The following is a 16,398-nucleotide window of genomic DNA, read 5'->3' on the forward strand; positions in this document are numbered from 1 at the left end:
TGCAGTCACGTCACACACCTGACAGTGCTCAGATCATGCAGTAAATCTTCAGTTGTTTAAACACTGTTTCAAATATTCCTCAAAGAAGGTCAAAATGCTCTAGAGACATCTGGCCAAATCTCAGTACCGCGGCTGGTTCTGATATGGAAGGCCTTACCCTGTCTGCATCCTTCCTCACTGTGGTTGGATAGAACTAAACACACCACAGCAAGTCTCATTTATTTCCCTGGAGCCTCTGTTGACAGAATAGACATAGTTCTCAAAGTGTAATCTCGTCTCAAATGTTGTATGGAAGACCATCCTATCTCTAAGGTTACGTAAACATCAGGGATAATTTCATAATTCATCTTCACAGCATCCCTGTGTTCTAAGTGAAATCTCCCGGTCACCCCAGGTCCCACTGACCCACACAACAACAGGACTCCCACCTGGTAGATCTGTTAATCTGTGCTGTTTTTCCATTGTTGAGGGCAGAGAATAAAGGGTCCAGTTGCTCTGTCTAATAGGACGTGTGGGACAGTGTCTTACACCCAACGGGAACCGAGCCCTGCCATGGCTGATAGAAATTGGACTCTGCGTTCCAATTCCACGCATAAAAATCATGTAAGAAATGAACTTTATAGCTCAAAGAAGTCCGACTCCTACTTAGCCAAATGCCATAGACACCCACGTAAATTTCCAATGTTGGAAGATTTTGAACATCTTTGAAGGTACCACCCTAAAACTATACTGACCCTAGTTTAATTTTTCCTTGTCAATTCAAGGGGCTTGTAGTCTGCAGACCTCAGGGCCATCCACGCGCATCCCTTAGGCTTGAAAATCCCTCGGGGCAGAGCATTTGGTCAGGTGGCTTCCTGCTCATTTGAATTACAAATCGGAGCAGACCTCCTGTGCTCTCCTTTCTCGGTGAGCCACCGCTTTGTCCTGGGAACTGGGTCAATGCTGCTTTCTCTGTGGTGACTCCCGTTCTCTGTCTTTTCCATCACTTTGGATACAACAGTTTTGTGGAAAGAAATCATTCAGCGCCACGGCGGAGTCATCACCGGTGCCTTGAGTGTCAGTTGCTTGGCAAAGATCACCGACGGCTTCACCCAGGGCCACATCGTCCAAGTGGTGAAGGAGGTGCTCACGGAGCGCAGAATCCGGCAGCAAACTCACAAGCCGCTCACCGCCCTCGAGTTCATCCCGCCTCTCACCAGCATGAGTCCCGTCTACCAAGAGGAAGAAGAGAGCTTTAAGGTAAATGCAACGCCTACCTGGCCAGGTCCTAGCAGCAAACACTTGTCACGTCACCTCCTCCCTCCAGTCCCCTGGGATTCATGCATTTGGACTCTACCATACCCAGTAAAATTTAGAAACTCGAAATTTGGGGACCACAGTATATTTCTGGCCTTAGCAGTAAAGCACGTCTTCCAAATTTTAGGAAAATTGTGATCCATGACCTTATAAATGAACAGCCAAATTGCAGAACTGAGTAGCAGCTTCAAAACCATTGGATTTGCACACACACACACACACACACACACACACACACACACAGACACACACACCCCTCTCTTGGTTCTCACTGGTTTTTACTTCATAATTCACATAATGGAACAAGTTTTGCATGGAAAAAACCAGTCCCTAAACAGTGTACTTCCAGCCAATGCTGCTTTTGCTCCATATTTGCCCTGGTACACGTCATCTTCTAGTACACTTGCGATAGGAAATCACAAGAAAATTCGCCAACATTTAGTTTTCGTATTTTTTTTTTCTTTTTTTTTTTGCAGTACACGGGCCTCTCACCGCTGTGGCCTCTCCTGTTGCGGAGCACAGGCTCCGGGCGCGCAGGCTCAGCGGTCGTGACTCACGGGCCCAGCCGCTCCGCGGCATGTGGGATCCTCCCGGACCAGGGCACGAACCCACGTCCCCTGCATCAGCAGGCGGACTCTCACCCACTGCGCCACCAGGGAAGCCCTAGTTTTTGTATTTTTGAACACACTCTGATATGTTCACGGAACTTTTTAGATCTGGAGGAAGCTTTGAGAATTAACTCTTCATATCCCTCGATATGGGAGGAAAAGAACTAGCCAAGAGTGATGTGCCTTTTCCAGGTACAATGAGTTTTAGAGCCTTCGTCCCCAAGGCCCAGGCCAGCAGGCAACCCCTCCAAATCCTTTGAATAAGAATGAGTACAGTTGTGTTCTCTTTCTGAACCTAAAGGTAGTTTTCTTGGCCAACTGGGAAAAAAAGGGAGGAGAACTGTATCCATGCAATTATATCCACCACCATCTTAGCCATGCAGTCACCGGAAAGAGAGTTGTAATTCCCGTTCAAGCCTCTTGTCTCTGAAAGCCTGCTTGGGATTAGGAAAATTCCCTCTATGAAGTGTCACTTTTCCACCAACTCTAGAAACTGTTTCCCCTCTGCTTTGCTGCTGATGCTTCAATGAAGGTTGAAAATAGTCTCAATACTGATCCCCAAAATAATGATCTGCACAAGGGTTGCACAAGTAGTTGATCTTGATCTTGATCTGCACAAGTAGTTTCATTAGGTCCCATTTGTTTATTTTTGTTTTTATTTCTGTTTCTCTAGGAGGTGGGTCAGAAAGGATCTTGCTGTGATTTATGTCATAGAGTGTTCTGCCACTGTTTTCCTCTAAGGGTTTTATAGTGTCTGGCCTTACATTTAGGTTTTTCATCCACTTTGAGTTTATTTTTGTGTATGGTGTTAGGGACTGTTCTAATTTCATTCTTTTACATGTAGCTGTCTGTTTTTCCCAGAACCATTTATTGAAGGAGTGTCTTTTCTCTATTGTATATTCTTGCCTCTTGCCTCCTTTATCAAAAATAAGGTGACCATACATGCATGGGTTTATGTCTGGGCTTTCTATCCTGTTCCAATGATCTATATTTCTGTTTTTGTGCCAGTACGATACTGTCTTGATTACTGTAGCTTTGTAGTATAGTCTGAAGTCAGGGAGCCTGATTCCTCCAGCTCCGTTTTTCTTTCTCAAGATTGCTTTGGCTATTCGGGGTCTTTTGTGTTTCCATACAAATTGTGAAATTTTTTGTTCTAGTTCTGTGAAAACTGCCATTGGTATTTTGATAGGGATTGCACTGAATCTGTAGATTGCTTTGGGTAGTATAGTCATTTTCACAATGTTGATTCTTCCAATCCAAGAACATGTTATATCTCTCCATGTGTTTGTATCAGCTTTAAATTCTTTCATCGTGTCTTATAGTTTTCTGCACACAGGTCTTTTGTCTCCTTAGATTTATTTATTCTAGGTAGATTTATTCCTAGGTATTTTATTCTTTATCTTGCAGGAGTAAATGGGAGTGTTTTCTTAATTTCTCTCTCAGATTTTTCATCATTAGTGTATAGGAATGCAAGAGATTTCTGTGGATTAATTTTATATCCTGCTACTCTAACAAATTCATTGATTAGCTCTAGTAGTTTTCTGGTGGCATCTTTAGGATTCTCTATGTATAGTATCATGTCATCTGCAAACAGTGACAGCTTTACTTCTTCTTTTCTGATTTGGATTCCTTTTATTTATTTTTCTTCTCTGATTGCTGTGGCTAAAAACTTCCAAAACTATGTTGAATAAGAGAGGTGAGAGTGGACAACCTTGTCTTGTTCCTGATCTTCGAGGAAATGGTTTCAATTTTTCACCATTGAGAATGATGTTGGCTGTGGATTTGTCATATATGGCCTTTATTATGTTGAGGTAGGCTCCCTCTGTGCCTACTTTCTGGAGGGTTTTTATTATAAATGGGTGTTGAATTTTGTCAAAAGCTTTTTCTGCATCTATTGAGATGATCATATGGTTTTTCTCCTTCAGTCTCTTAATATAGTTTATCACATTGATTGATTTGCATATATTGAAGAATCCTTGCATTCCTGGCATAAACCCCACTTGATCATGGTGTGTGATCCTTTTAATGTGCTGTTGGATTCTGTTTGCTAGTATTTTGTTGAGGATTTTTGCATCTGTGTTCATCAGTGATATTGGCCTGTAGTTTTCTTTCTTTGTGACATCTTTGTCTGGTTTTGGTGTCAGGGAGATGGTGGCCTCATAGAATGAGTTTGGGAGTGTTCCTCCCCCTGCTATATTTTGGAAGAGTTTGAGAAGGAAAGGTGTTAGCTCTTCTCTAAGTGTTTGATAGAATTCGCCTGTGAAGCCATCTGGTCCTGGGCTTTTGTTTGTTGGAAGATTTTTAATCACAGTCTCAATTTCAGTGCTTGTGATTGGTCTGTTTATATTTTTTATTTCTTTCTGGTTCAGTCTTGGAAGGTTGTGCTTTTCTAAGAATTTGTCCATTTCTTCCAGGTTGTCCATTTTATTGGCATAGAGTTGCTTGTAGTAATCTCTCATGATCCTTTGTATTTCTGCAGTGTCAGTTGTTGCTTCTCCTTTTTCACTTCTAATTCTACTAATTTGAGTCCTCTCCCTTTTTTTCTTGATGAGTCTGGCTAATGGTTTATCAATTTTGTTTATCTTCTCAAAGAACCAGCTTTTAGCTTTATTGATCTTTGCTATTGTTTCCTTCATTTCTTTTTCATTTATTTCTGATCTGATCTTTATGATTTCTTTCCTTCTGCTAACTGTGTGGGTTTTTTGTTCTTCTTTCTCTAATTACTTTAGGGGTAAGGTTCGGATGTTTATTTGAGATGTTTTCTGTTTCTTGAGGTAGGATTGTATTGCTATAAACTTCCCTCTTAGAACTGCTTTTGCTGCATCCCATAGGTTTTGGGTCGTCGTGTTTTCATTGTCATTTGTTTCTAGGTATTTTTTGATTTCCTCTTTGATTTCTTCAGTGATCTCTTGCTTATTTAGTAGTGTATTGTTTAGCCTCCATGTGTTTGTATTTTTTACAGATTTTTTCCTGTAATTGATGTCTAGCCTCATAGCATTGTGGTCGGAAAAGATACTTGATACGATTTCAATTTTCTTAAATTTACCAAGGCTTGATTTGTGACCCAAGATATGATCTGTCCTGGAGAATGTTCCATGAGCACTTGAGAAGAAAGTGTATCCTGTTGTTTTTGGATGGAATGTCCTATAAATATCAATTAAGTCCATCTTATTTAATGTATCATTTAAAACTTGTGTTTCTTTATTTATTTTCATTTTGGATGATCTTTCAATTGGTCAAAGTGGGGTGTTAAAGTCCCCTACTATGATTGTGTTACTGTTGATTTCTTCTTTTATGTCCCCTTTTATAAAAGGGGAAATAACCGTCTACCTAAAATTTGTATCCAGCTAAACTAACATCCAAGAGATCGGAAAAAATAAAGATACTTTAAGACACACAAAGATTGAGATAGTGTCCTACTCACTTAGCATTTGCCTTATGTATTGAGGTGCTCCTATGTTGGGTGCATAAATATTTACAATTGTTATATCTTCTTCTTGATAGAGCCCTTGACCATTATGTAGTGTCCTTCTTTGTCTCTTGTAATAGTCTTTATTTGAAAGTCTATTTTGTCTGATATGAGAATTGTCACTCCAGCTTTCTTTTGATTTCCATTTGCATGGAGTATCATTTTCCATCCCCTCACTTTCAGTCTGTATGTGTCCTGAGGTCTGAAGTGGGTCTCTTGTAGACAGCATATGTATGGGTCTTGGTTTTGTATCCATTCAGCCAGTCTATGTCTTTTGGTTGGAGCATTTAATCCATTTACATTTAAGGTAGTTATCTATATGTATGTTCCTATTACCATTTTCTTAATTGTTTTGGGTTTGTTATTGTAGGTCTTCTTCTCTTGTGTTTCCTGCCAAGAGAAGTTCCTTTAGCATTTGTTGTACAGCTGAATTTGGTGGTGCTGAATTCTCTTAGCTTTTGCTTGTCTGTAAAGGTTTTTATTTCTCCATCGAATCTGAATGAGATCCTTGCTGGGTAGAGTAATCTTGGTTGTAGGATTTTCCCCTTCATCACTTTAAATATGTCCTGCCACTCCCTTCTGGCTTGCAGAGTTTCTGCTGACCCCACATCCATTTCTGCTTCCTGTCATATCTCCAGGACTTGGCACAGCGCCTGGTCCCACCTAGATGTTCAGTTAACTTGTTTAGCGGCAAATGGATTGAGCAGATGGATAGAAGGAATGAAACTGTCACTCTGCTGAGTAATGTGATTCCATGGCTGTAGTTGCTGGTAATCAAGTCTATCATTTTCACCCTGAGAAATTTCACCCAGCTGCGCTTCTGACAACATGTCAGACTAGGGTCTTGCAGATTCTCCAAACACATGTACCTGCACAATGGACATGATGGAGAAGATATTGAATGATAATGATGTAATAGTTTTAATAGTGTTAGCTAATACTTATGACTACTTATGTGCCAGGCACCCTATTAACTCAGTTAGACCACACCATTTACCCTATTTTGCAGATGGGGAAACTGAGTTATAATGAGGTGTAGTAGGCAGAATATTGGCTCCCCAAAGAGGTCTACATCTGGGTCCCTGGAACCTGGGCCTATGTTAGGTTACATGGCAAAGGGGAATTAAGGTTTCAGATGGAATAAGTTTGCTAATCAGCTGACCTTAAGACAGATTACCCTGAATTATCCTTATGAGTCCAGTGTAATCATAAAAGTTAGAAGAGGGCACAAGAAGAGAAACCAGAGAAATGGCAGTGTGAGGAATCATTGAGACTTCAGGTAGCACAACACTGCTAGCTCGAAGCTAGAGATGGGGCCACAAGCCAGGATAGCCGGTGGCCTCTGGAAACTACAAAAGACAGGGGGACAGATTCTCCCCTGGAACTCCAGAAAGAAACACAGCCTGCAGACACCTTGATTTTAGCCCCATGAGACCCATTTTGGACTTCTGATCTACAGAACTATGAGATAATAAGTGTTTTTTTAAGCCATGTGGTAATTTGCTGCAGCAGCCAAAACAAAACAAACAAACAAACAAAAACCACAAGAGGCAAAATGACTTGTTCCAGGTCACACAGCTTAAAAGGAGTAGAGCTAAAATTCAAATCTCACTCCAAAGCCAATTTTATTGACCATATTCCATACTGTGCCTCAGTAAATTAGGAGTCCATCACCTTAAGTACTTGGCCACCTCACCTTACGTTGAAAGGTGAGTCAACGCTCAAAGAAGAATGAGAAAATCCCCAAGTGCCAGAAACAAAGATAAATCTCAAACACAGGGACAAACAGATGCCTGGCATGTAGCATAGAGAGAAATAAATGATAGAAAACAAAGATTAGGAGTTGTAGCAGATAAAATGACAAATCTGCTGCTTCTGTGACTGGATCTTTGATATCCCAATATCACCAAGGAGCATTAGCTTCTATACACCCTATAAGTCCTGGTTCTAGATGTGGGTTTAGAGAACCACGTGGAAGCAAGTGCAGTACTGCTAGGGAGGTAGGTATAATGAGAGAGAGAGACCAAAACAAATCTGAAAATCAAAATTCCAAAACATTTTAGGAAATCTAGTGTTACATATAATCTTCAAACAAAAATGATTAAAAGACAATAGTTTAAACAAAAACATTTAGATTAATATGATTAAGATGTTCAAGAAAATAAATGAAGGCATAACTTCCATTAGAGATACACACAAAGTTTTGAAACAAAGACAGGCAGAAATGGAATAAAAACAGATAATTATGAAAAAAAACACCAAAAGAAAGCTTTGAAATGAAAAATAAGGTAACTAACATAAAAAGCCAAAAAATAAAAGAGGTGTGAACTCTTTTCACAGCTCCCCCCAGAAGGCAACATAGAAAAATAAAAACATAAAACCTATAAACTGCAAGTAAGAACCTTTGAAGACACTGACACCCAACTAATAGCAGTTCTAGAAGAAGAGAAGAAATGTCAGAGCAACAATTATTTGAAGAAATACTTGCTGAGAATTTTCCTTAATTAAAGACGTGACTTCTTAGGTTAAAAACAAACTCCACGTGACCAACAGAACACATGAAACAAATCTACACCTACATGCATTATTGTGAACCTAAGAACAAGGCAACAAGCCAGTCTTAAGACGCCAGATTACCTGCAAAGAAGCAACTGGGAGATCAGACATCTCCTTGGCAAAAATAGACACCAGAAGAAAGTGAGAGTATATCTGCAAAGTGCTGAGGAAAAATAACTGTCTACCTAAAATTTGTATCCAGCTAAACTAACATCCAAGAGATCAGAAAAAATAAAGGTACTTTAAGACACACAAAGACTGAGATAGTGTCCTACTCACACACTTCAGACTGCAGTTTGGAAATATCAAATAAAATTGAAGATGCTCATGACCTACAACCAAGAATTCTATTTCTGTGTATATGCCCCAGGGAAGTTTTCTCATTTGTGTATAAGGAGCTATAAAAGCTGTGAATTTCAACACGGTTCATAATAACAAAATATTGGAAATGACCTATATGTCCGTTAATGGGAGAATTGATAAGTAAGTTGTAGCATAGTCATTTAATGAAATAATATAACCACAGAGCTTGTAAACCAAAGTGTTTCTCAGATTTCAAATAAATGTGAAAGTTGAGAAAAATGTCATCACAGGGCCAGCCGCAATCATTAAGTGCTTTGGGGTATTTTGGCTCCAGTATTTCTGCCATGTTTTTAACAGTATCCCTCAGTCCAACTGCTGGTGGCCTTGTCTGAACCATAGGGAGCCATTCACATTACCAAGAAAACCCACACCTTCAGGATAGAGCAAGCTTCCCAGGAAGTCAGGTGCCTTAGTTGGGAAGGGTCGTTGGTTAGATCTGGCCAGTGATCCTCCTTAACCGTTAACTCCTTGAGATAGAAGTTTCAAATTGTATAGAAATACAGGTTGGTAAACCCACGTAGAAAGAATTTGTATTGAACATACATTAAATGCCCAACGTTTAATGGCTGCTTGCCCCTTTCCGTTCAGTGAGCGTTTCTTTATTTTTAAGGGCATACTAGTGAATGCACATCATTTTGATATTTTCCTGAATGTCTGTTCGATTTCAGGACTGGTACGCCAAGACCCCTATGAGTAAAAAGAGAGCCTTGGCATTAACAGGAGATAACAAAGAAAACGAAAAGGACAAAGGAAAAGAGAAGGAGAAGAAAGGGATAAAGGAGAAAAAGAAAAAATAATGCCTCTCTGAGGAGCCAGAGATGGAGGTGGGCCCGACTCTCCAGGGGGGAGATTGACCATTGCCTGTGTGAAGTCCCACACTGATGCCCGACGTCCACCAGCCCTGCCCTCGCTCAGTTAGATCTTCGTAGGCTGACCACCAAGTTAGTTGTGCATAACAAGTGTTTCTAGAGCTTGTAATTATTTCTTAATCTATATTAAAGTTTGTATATAAGCAAAACTCACTCTTCACACACTCCACAATCTATCCCAGTTGGACACTTCATCTCATCGGTACTAGTTGCTAAATTTAAATTTTGATACTTAGAAAATACCCTAATCTGACAACTAGTAAATTCATTCAGTCATCGGTGCTACTAGCTTTTTATTAATAATCTTGCACATATCTTAATAAATTAATTCTTTGCTCTATTCATGTATTGTATATAATGGAATAGAAACTTTTTCTTGGACTGACTCAGTAATTTGGTTGCTGGAGCTAAAAAAGATCTTTTAAATTAACGCTTTCAATCTTCTGACTTTGAAGATGGGGAAACTAAGGCCCAGGGCCACACAGCTAATATTTGGAACATTGGGACTATGTCATTGCCTCTTAGTTCCCGGGTTCCTGCTCTTGGGAAACACTGGAGCAGCGGCAGGCCAATGGCTAGATGAAAACTACGACCCCAAATGGGGTAAAAATAGGAGAAGAGAAACTCTAAATAAAGAAGTAAGAAATTCTAAGAAAGAAAAAGATTAAAGAATAGAAAGATGAGGGTCAAAAGATAAATTTCAATTTTGTAAGAATCTGAAATTTACTTGGCGGCATATTGTAAGTAACCCGCTTCTAAATTGTGGTGAGAACACAATCACAGGAAGGAGACAAATTGAGCTGCGATAAATTCACTGGAATTTAATTCAAATTAACTACTGCGCAGTTTTTGGTTACACCACAGAAAGTTCTACAATCTCCTAGTCCATAGACCAAGCTAGATCTCCAGGCTTTCCTGGGATTTTCAGCGGGTTAGATCTTTAATGCCCAAAACTACCAGTGGTTCCCAGCTGTCTTCTGGCCACCAGCACATACCCCTCAGCTTGTGTCTGTACAGGACATAAACACAAATTAGGACAGAAAGAGACAGCCCCAGGCTCCCGAGTTCTGCATGTGCTCTGTACAAACTGGAAAGCCATCCCTCAGAGTCTGTCTTCTTGAACAAACTCCACCTTCCCGGTGCCCCGCCGTAGATTTGCCTTCTCGTACCAAAGGAACCCCAATTTCTGCAGACTGTCTGCCTGCCCTCCCCTTACCCACCCCAGATTGTGTCTGGCCAAGGCTCAAAATGGCCTGAGGGGTGGGCGGACTCCCCATCCTAAGCTCAGAGAGCAGTGAAATGTTCGTCTCTCCAGGGTGGCCCACGGAGACCCTTTCTTTCACATGTCATGGGAGCAGACTCTTGGTTTTGACCCAGGATGAGAGCTCCAAGGCTCTAGGGTTTGGTGTTCATTGCAGAATAATAGGATCTGGATTGTAAAGCAATGAGAATCATGATTGTAAAGGAATAAGCGTTATGAAAATGTTAATGGTGGACAAGACCTTTTAACTTGGTCTGACTGTGAAAAACAAGCACAGTTTTCAGAACGCATACAAACCTGTGTAGGTAGAGCTTACTCAACAATCACTAATTAATTTATAAAAAATGAGACAGACCCACAAACGTAGAAAACAAACGTATGGTTACCAAAGGGGGAGGTGGGAAGATGTTAGGAGTTTGGGATTAACAGATACACACTACTGTATCTGTAGCACAGGGAACTAACTGTATTCAGTATCTTGTAATAACCCATCATGGAAAAGAATATGAAAAAGAATATATATATATAATCTGAATCACTTCACTGTTCACCTGAAACTAACACAACATTGTAAATCAAGTATACTTCAATAGAAAATTAAAAAATTTAAACGGCCACATGTGGCTAGAGTGCCTGGCATATTGAACAGTGCAGCTTTGGAGTAATTTTGAGTCTTAAAAATTGGCAAAGATCGTCTAAATATCGTCCCTATGGGCTCACTCTCTCATAGCACATTCACACTGAGACGTGATCTCCACTGGCCCCTCTGTTTTCTCCCAAACTGTGACTCCCTGCCCTTTCCAGTGCTAGGTTTTCACTCTGTTCCACGTGGCTCCCATCAGCCAGCCCCACCTGGTTACCAAGAACCACTATGTCCTCCCACCCCAGCCGGCTTTGCCCAGCTCACAGGTGCCCTCAACTCTGCACAGAGTGGGCCCCCTTGTAGGTCACTGCAAACTGCACAAGAGCCTGACACGCTATAGCCCAGCACTTGACGGTATTTGTACCATGGCATCCTGCTCTGTGTGTGCCAGGGGACGGGTAGATTCCTGCACATATACTCACAAAGATATATTTCACTTTTTTTATACAAGTGGTAACATAGCATATATATTGTTCCACCCCCTTGCTCTTTTCACTTAATTATATACCTTGGGTATTGGTTCATATCAGCACACACAGATTGGCCTCATTTTATATTAGCTACGTAATACCCACTTGGTGGATATAGCATAATTCATCTGACCAATCCACTCTTGGTCAGACGTTTAGATTGTGTCCACCCTTTGCTATTCCATCAGTGCTACAATGAATACCTTTATACATTCTTCTGTGTGGACATGTACAGGAGAAAGATTGTAGGATAAATTCCTAAAAAAGAAGTTATGGCAACAGAATGCTATGCAGTCATTAAAAAGGATGAAATAATGCCATTTACAGCAACATGGATTATTAACTACAGATTATCATACTAAGTGAAGTAAGTCAGAAAAACAAATATCACATGTTATCACATGTGGAATCTAAAATATGACACAAATGAACTTATCTATGAAACAGAAACAGACTCACAGACATAGAGAACAGACTTGTGGTTGCCAAGGGGGAGGGGGGAGAGGGATGGGGTGGGAGGCTGGGTTAGCAGATGCAAACTATTATATATAGGATGGATAGACAACAAGGTCCTACTGTATAGCACAGGGAACTATACTCAATATCCTGTGATAAATCACTTTGCTGTACAGCAAAAATTAACACAACATTGTAAATCAACTATACTTCAATAAAAACAGAAGTTATTGGGTCAGATTGGCCATGCACTTTTATTTTTTAGTTTTTTTAAGATTTTAATCCTGTTGGGACAAGTCCCTTTATTTATTTTTTTTTAATATTTATTTATTTATTTATTTGGTTGTGCTGGGTCTTAGTTGTGGCAGCCGGGCTCCTTAGTTGCTGCTCATGGGCTCCTGAGTTGTGGCATGTGAACTCTTAGTTGCGGCATGCATGTGTGATCTAGTTCCCTGACCAGGGATGGGACCTGAGCCCCCTGCATTGGGAGCACGGAGTCTTATCCACTGCGCCACCAGGGAAGTCCCTAGCTGTGCATTTTTAATTTGGGTCACCCTTGCCAGGACACCAGGCGCTCACCCACCCGTCCTGCAGGAGGATGCTCATGACGTCATCATCCACTGGGCAGCTCATCAGACTACGAGCCTGTCATCAATCCATGTCTAAAATCCAAGGTCCCCCTGGGAAAGCGATGCAGCCATGTGCTACAACTCCCATTCTTATCTGACGCAGAGACAGGAGACGTGACAGCCCTGATGGGAGGAAAGCAAATAAGAGAGTGTGTGGGGTGGAAGGGCAGAGGGACTGGGGGAAAGAAAGGGAAACAGACCCTTCCTGGGAGTTCTGCTGGGGCCTGAGCTGTTCCAGGGTCATTATGTGACAATTAGCTCCTCTGGAGTGTGTTCTGAAATGAAGGGGACAGTAATTAATGTCATTAACCCTCATTAAGGAGCATCTATGGAATCTGATTAAAGTGGAATTAAAGCTCTCGGTGGCTCTGCCCTCTGCCTGCCCTGAGGAACCAGCAGGTTCCAGGTCCAGAACCACTGCGGGCTAACACGGCATTCCTTCAAAGATGTTCTTGAGACCATCCGGGCTTAAACAAACACCTCCATCCAGAACTAGCAAGTTTAAGACCCCTAACGCTGAGGAAGCTACTTTTTTTTTTTTTGCGGTACATGGGCCTCTCACTGCTGTGGCCTCTCCCGTTGTGGAGCACAGGCTCCAGATGCACAGGCTCAGTGGCCATGGCTCACGGGCCCAGCCGCTCCGCGGCACGTGGGATCTTCCCGGACCGGGGCACGAACCCGCGTCCCCTGCATCGGCAGGCGGACTCTCAACCACTGCGCCACCAGGGAAGCCCTGAGGAAGCTACTTTTGAGGCTCTTCCTAACCCTCCATCCATGTGTGATATGAAAACAGTCACGGTGGTCGGTGTCACAGGGCTGTTTCAAAGAGCGACACTATTTTCAGCCACTAAAGACATTGTGGGACCCAAACAACTGAGAGAAGTGGCTTCTGATGTCCTCGTGGGTCTGAAGATTTTAATTTAAGAGAGGCGTGGATGATGCTAACGAAAGCAGAGGAACCACGAAAGACCAGTGGGCTTGAAACCAAGCTGGCAGCTACCTCAACAGTGAGGTTTGGAAAATCAAAGGGAGCTTGACCCAAAATACGTGTCTCCAAGCACCTGTGATCCCCACCAGTAGACTCACTCATTCGCCAATGCATGGTCCCCTTGACCACCCCGGGTCACTAGAAGTCACGGCTGCAGCATCGCAGCGGTGTGGGGCTCACTCTCACTCAAGTCTTTTATTGAGCGCCTTCTACGCGCCAGACGCCGAGATGCCCAGGGGAGCTGCTTTGCAGTCTAGTGGGGGAAGGGGCATCCATGAAACGGTTGTGCAATGAATGTGTGTGTCCAGATCTGCACAAGGGGTGTAAGTACTGGGCACCCGACCTTGTCTAAGGGATCCGGCTTACGGCCGCCTGGCCTCATCCCTGCAGGAACATTTTCCGGATGGAGAAGCTGAGACTCCATGAGTACCTGGCAGGTCTGATTCCTTTCCTCTTCAAAACGGCCACACTTAGAGCCCATATAACTACCTAAGACGGTGTATTTCGGGCCCCCAGCACATGGGATGTACTCAGTACGGGTTTATTGCCTCATACTCATTCTGCAGTGCACTTTTCATATGGGGCTTTGGGAGGCAAACGGGAGCCCAGGAGTCGGCCTCCAGGAGTTTTGGCCTCTACCCCCCGCTCCCCTACCCCACGCACTGGACTGTAGTGGGATGACTCTCTCTTCACCCCAGCTCACCCAGTTCCTCCACGTGGCAGACAGACACAGGACCTTGCTCTTCCGTTTGGCCTAGGGATTAAGCATCTTAGCAATTTGGTCTCTGCAGTCAATTCTAGTGGTTTAGAGCAAAGGCCTTGCCTGACCCAAGCCCGGGCAGGCAGTTGGTCTCCACCCTGCGGGGCTGCTGGGAATAGTGACCCCAGCTATGACCGTGCACCCAGCACAGCGGCCGGTACCAAGTGAGGTCTCCGTGAGCACCGCTCGCTGTTCCATGACCACAGGGCTTGCGCTACAGGGGAGATGACAACACAGCGCTGCGATGAAGGTGGGGTGGGGGAGGGGAGGGGGGACACGCCTGCATCCCCAGGGCCAGGGTGCACAGTCCTGTGAGAAGCCCGGAGGCTCTCTGCCGGGTCCCCCCTCACCCTCCATCCCCAACCATATCACTTGCCTCTGTTTCCCTTGTTGAGGGCCAGTTTGGGGGTCTGGTAGACCTCCGTCACCCCTCTGGGATACCCCTGCTCCCTCTCTAGAGCCCTTGGGTGGCCTCACTCCGACCCATCCTCAGGCCTCTCCCCACCTGTCTGGAGGGAGGTCAGCCAGTGTCTGGGAGGAGGGCCGTGGCTTCTTGGAAAGCACCGTAGGCTGAGCTGGGCTGGGTCCAAATACACAAATGAGCTGGGTGACCTCGGGCCAGCCCAGCCACACATACACACACACACCACATATTCACACTGCACACAGAAACACACATGCCCCACAAACACACATGCCCACACACATAAACACACCAAGAGACATATAAACACACATGCACAGATACGCACATAAACACCCCACACTTATAAACACATGCACGTGTTCACATGCATACACGCATGTACACAATGCTATACATGCATGTTAACGTGCATACACATGCTATTCACGCGCATGCATGCATGTACACACGTGCTATATGCACAGCCCCCTCCCGCAGCCCCCATTTCCTCAGCAGGGCTGATGGCAGATGCCCGTGACCCTCGCATCCTCGAGCCTCAGGCCTCCCCCCAGGAGAGGAGTGGGCACTGGGGAGCAGCAAATTGGGGAGATGTCCCCACCGGTGCTACTGGGCTCGGAGCTCTGTGTTTACCATCTACACTGAGCGAGTGTTTCGTGAAAACATCCGCTTCCTGCTCCTCGAGGGAGGGAGTCGCGGAGACCCCAGCTGCGGCAGGAAAGGCTGACGTGGACGCCCACGGCTCCCGACTGCACGTGGAGCAGGTAGGGCAGGAGGGTGGCCCAGGAGAGCCTGCGAGTGCATCCACGGCAAACCGAAAGCAGACTCCCTACTCCCCAGGTGGGGTCAGAGAGGTCAGCAGTCCTCCCAGCGTCACAAAGCGCTGCTCGCGGACACCACCAGACCACACACTCAACTCGGAGGAGGGAAGCTGAACGCAGGGTGATGTGGGGCCCATCCTGGGAGCCCCCAGGGAGCCATGTTTGTTTCCTCATCTATAAAAGACCTGGGGTGAACCCCATAAGGAACCTTCTAGCTCTGAGTTACTATTGCCCGTAGGACAGAAGCATTCCAGAGATGAGGGATCTGTAAGCCTAATCCACGACAGTCATCAGGGTCATTTGTGATAAGAGGACCGTGACCAGGTTCACCCCGCCTCCTAAACAATTGGGATCCAGACACGTTCTTGAGAAAGCACCCCAAATATCACAGGGCAGAGTCCTCTACCTGCAGCTGAATATTCAACACCACACAGCAAATGGAGCAAAGCGCCGAGGGTTTTATCCCGAGAGAAGCAGACCCCGTGCTGATGAAGAAAGTAAACAGCTAGAGGTCAGAGCTGGCATGTTCTCGCTCCGCACGTGATTCTCCGAGCATCCTGGCTTATTTTATGTCCCAGAGCTACGGCTTTAGGGCTGGGGCCCTATCTGGTCAGAGGTGGCCCTCATCTTGGAGAGCAGGGGCAACTTTCATCTTTGACCGTTGGCGTCTGACGATGTCTTACTCAGGCTGCGTCAGCACCGCTCAGGTGGCCCCGTGGGGAGTTCGGCTGCTTCTGCATCCTCCAGGCACCAGCCAAGCATGTTGCTGGCCCCGCTTCGGGGTC

At 44.2% G+C, this 16,398-nt stretch overlaps 1 protein-coding gene across 1 annotated transcript in view; it reads left to right on the forward strand.

Moving 5' to 3' along the window:
* The window catches only part of DRC11 (dynein regulatory complex subunit 11), a 170,223-nt gene extending 159,406 nt beyond the window's left edge, over window positions 1-10,817 (forward strand). The window contains exons 18-19 of the mRNA XM_027117474.1: window positions 1,001-1,239; window positions 8,961-10,817. Coding sequence (XP_026973275.1) covers window positions 1,001-1,239; window positions 8,961-9,089 — 368 coding nt within the window. The 3' untranslated portion in view covers window positions 9,090-10,817. The remainder of the gene's footprint in view (window positions 1-1,000; window positions 1,240-8,960) is intronic.
* Window positions 10,818-16,398: the final 5,581 nt, after the last annotated feature.

This window comes from Aethalodelphis obliquidens, unplaced genomic scaffold, assembly GCF_003676395.1.
Source record: "Aethalodelphis obliquidens isolate GAN/ISIS:26980383/991018 unplaced genomic scaffold, ASM367639v1 scaffold2, whole genome shotgun sequence".
Lineage (NCBI taxonomy): Eukaryota > Metazoa > Chordata > Mammalia > Artiodactyla > Delphinidae > Aethalodelphis > Aethalodelphis obliquidens.